At 49.3% G+C, this 3,228-nt stretch overlaps 1 protein-coding gene across 1 annotated transcript, besides 2 other annotated features; it reads right to left on the reverse strand.

Moving 5' to 3' along the window:
- The first annotated feature begins 14 nt into the window (after window positions 1-14).
- Window positions 15-94: a sequence feature (A-rich).
- Window positions 95-213: 119 nt separating this feature from the next.
- On the reverse strand, window positions 214-2,976 carry TraAM80_04394 (uncharacterized protein; the record flags this gene model as incomplete). The annotated part of the gene is made up of 1 exon (XM_029381325.1): window positions 214-2,976. One exon carries the CDS (start codon window positions 2,974-2,976, stop codon window positions 214-216), a length of 2,763 nt encoding a protein of 920 aa, XP_029238818.1.
- Window positions 2,977-3,088: 112 nt separating this feature from the next.
- Window positions 3,089-3,108: a microsatellite.
- The last annotated feature ends 120 nt before the right edge of the window (window positions 3,109-3,228 follow it).

Here is a 3,228-nt window from a genome sequence, read left to right on the forward strand (position 1 = left end):
TTCCCACCACTCCCAAATAAACAAAACAACAATAACAACGACAACAGAGAAATACCAAAAAAAGAAGAAGGGAGAAGGAAAAGAAAAAAAAAAATAGTGGTAAATAAACAAACTGAGAGGATGAAAAATAAGAGAATGGAAAAGGGTAGGACCACGTCCAAATGACCGGTTCAGTCATACAACATGAACCTGTAACGCTCTATCCACAAATATCTATGGTGTAGAGACGTAGTAAAAATAATTAGGAGGCGGGTTTTTACCAGAAATGCTGGCGGCCGCGACGGCAGAGACACCGACTAGCTGGGACGGAGACAAATATGACTCGCGAAGAAGGGGCTGCGGGGAGGCCATCACAACCTGGGAGGAGCCAACATTACCACCGTAAGGAAACCCATACGGTGGTAGAGGCGGCGACTGCTGCGGTGCCGAAGTAATAGGAACAAAAACATGAACCCCACCGGGGCCTTGTTGAAGCAGCATAAATTGCTGCTGCTGCTGCTGCTGCGGTTGCGGTTGCGGTTGCGGTTGCGGTTGAGGTATACTTACGTGTGCGGGAGGAAACGCTCCACCGGGTGGTGTTCCGGCGAAATTTCGAACGGGAAAGGGATACGGTGGTGCTGGCATCACCGCGTCGGCTGCCACAAAATTCGTCGAGGAGGACACACCCGGATTGGCACTCTTGTCATCGCCATTACTGACGTTGTTGGCGTTGCTGAACGTTCCCGCCACGGCCTCTCCTCGTGTTTCCATTGGTGCCGTGGGAAAAGGAAGAGTATGAAAAATCGGTGGGGGTACCACCATGGAGGTTTGCTCTTTTCGCTCTGCAAATGACGTATCTCCCATACCATTTGCCAAAAAAGGAACCATCATGGTAGTTGGCATTATGCCAGGTTGAAAGGAAACGCTAGGGGGCATCTGCGTCTCCGGCATAAAGGGGAAAGAAGCAATAATACTCCCAGGAGCAGCCCCATACACCGGACCAGGTGCGACTCCTCCCATAGTCCTTGTATTCATTATGGGAGACAAATTAGACAAGGCTTCAAGGTGCATGCTGCCCGAAGTGGGAATGTGTTCCGCGCTCTGAGCTTGAGCGGAGACATGGTTATAACTACCAGTACGACTTCGGGAAGTACACATCCCGGTGGAGTAAGAGGAAACCTCATTGCCAGACGCATGACCCATCCTCTCTCGACCAGATCCTTTTTTCTTTTCTGAATTCCGAGAATTATCCACATCTCGCCGGCCACGAATGCCAATAAGCATCGTACCAAAAGAGGTGTGGTGAAGCGCACACGTACGACCCTCCCGAGTTTGAATCAATTTGTTAACTGGCCATAAATTGAGAGAAATCCCACGTGCTCTCTCCACCTCGTCTCGAAGTGCCTTTACATGCCGAAGCAACGGCAAAGTCGCCTCGCCCATATAACTATTAGCAACATCTTTGCACTTTTCCCTCCAACTAGCCACAATAGAATCTTTTCCATGTAACATTTGCCGCAGTTCCTCACTTTCATCCTTAAGCTTGTACTGGACCCAGCCTCCCCCAACAAGTTTCGTAGGTGAACTAAGGAGGCTGGATACCCACATGGTGGCCTTCACCACATACTTTGACCCAAAACAAACCCGGACAAACTCCACAGGAGCATCTTTGTCCAATACTGCATTCTTGTTGCTCTCCCTAACCTGTAGTGGTTCGGGCGTGTTAGCATACATTCGAACATTATTCGCCTCCCCATCTTTTTCTGTGTGCCCCACTGCTGCGGGGGCAGCAATGTGCAATGCTTCATTAGGGCATGTCGCTGGATCCTCCTGCTCTCCCTCAGCATTAGGCTTGTGATCGTATTCACTTATTGCCGTGGATTCAAATCCATCAAGCACAACTCGTGGTAGTTCTATCGCACACAAACCTGGGCCTAAATTTGTCTGACACTGCAAGAAGGCGACATTTTCAGTTAAAGACTTCAACGAAGAGTAATTGTCAACTGCCGCCTCAACGTACAAGGTGAGACGCTCTAGTCGTTGCTGCAGCATTTTTAAAGCTTCTTCTCGGACTTGTGCATCGACGGCGCTTTTATTGCGTGTCGCAGCCTCAAAAAATAACCCATCGTAGGGGGAGAACGAGAAGACTCCGGATTCAGAGTTAAATATGTCCTGAAATTCATCCCTAGCAATTAAGGAGGGTTCTGAACTACGAGCACGAAAAAATGCGTTCAGGTACTGGTTTCGCATCATTACAGCAGCCAGAAGGAGAACACGTTCGAGTGTGCGGTCTCCGGCAGAGGCAAGTACACCGGCATTTAAGAAGAGCGATACATTGTCAGAATTAAAAGAAGAACGATGACCTGAGCCAGTGTTGATATTCATAGGTATGCTTGGTTCCTCTGCAGGGTTTCGTTTTGACACTTTAAATGCCTTACATAGGTTTGCCGTAAAGCAAGCAAAGTACCCAATGACAACGATACTGCGGCCGTGCCAAAAGAAGCACCCGGAGCGTTCCTGTCCGTCCTTGCAAACGAGGCAAAGGGCACATGGAAGCGGGATAAGGGGACTTTGAGTGTCCGCAATCATTTCTGCATCGCTGTCATAGAGCCCCTCCTCAACCGCCTCCAAGAATACATCTAGATCTTCCTCAGTAAAGGTGTCGGCAAGAAGCTCTGGCCACAACGTATATGCTTTCCCACGGGCACTAGCGTACAAAATGGCTGGATCGCCGCGCATAATTACAAATTGACGTCGGAGCTCCTTTACACCGGCAATATGAGAGGCTGTCAATGTCGCCTGGGAGGCATGAGCTTCCTGCTGGCGACCAGCCCCAACCTGCAACCCCTCCTCCTCACTTATTTTTTCCCCGCCATGGTTGTTTTCAGCCGCTGGAACACCAAAAAAGGCTTTTGTTAGTGGAATCAGTCCAATCTCATAAGTACCTCTGAAGTAGGAATACAGCGTCGTCGACTCACGAGACGGTAAAGCGCCCATTACTTTGTTGATAATGTCCCTGCCTTTCTCCGCGTCTGCTCCTCTCAAACACCTGCGATGGCTTGTATTCTGTTATCCGGCCCTCCCCTGCCCTCACAGTTAGACGTCCCTCTTTTTTTTTTTTTTTTATTTGCTTCCTTCCCTTCTTCTTCTCGCTCTCGTGGATGCAATGGTCCGCCTGATAAATATTCTGTATATCCACACCTGCTGCCTCTTTTCGGTTCTTTGATTCTGGTACCGCGTTTGCTGCCG

This window comes from Trypanosoma rangeli, assembly GCF_003719475.1.
Source record: "Trypanosoma rangeli strain AM80 chromosome Unknown Tra_15.4_contig_00128, whole genome shotgun sequence".
Classification (NCBI taxonomy): Eukaryota; Euglenozoa; class Kinetoplastea; order Trypanosomatida; family Trypanosomatidae; genus Trypanosoma; species Trypanosoma rangeli.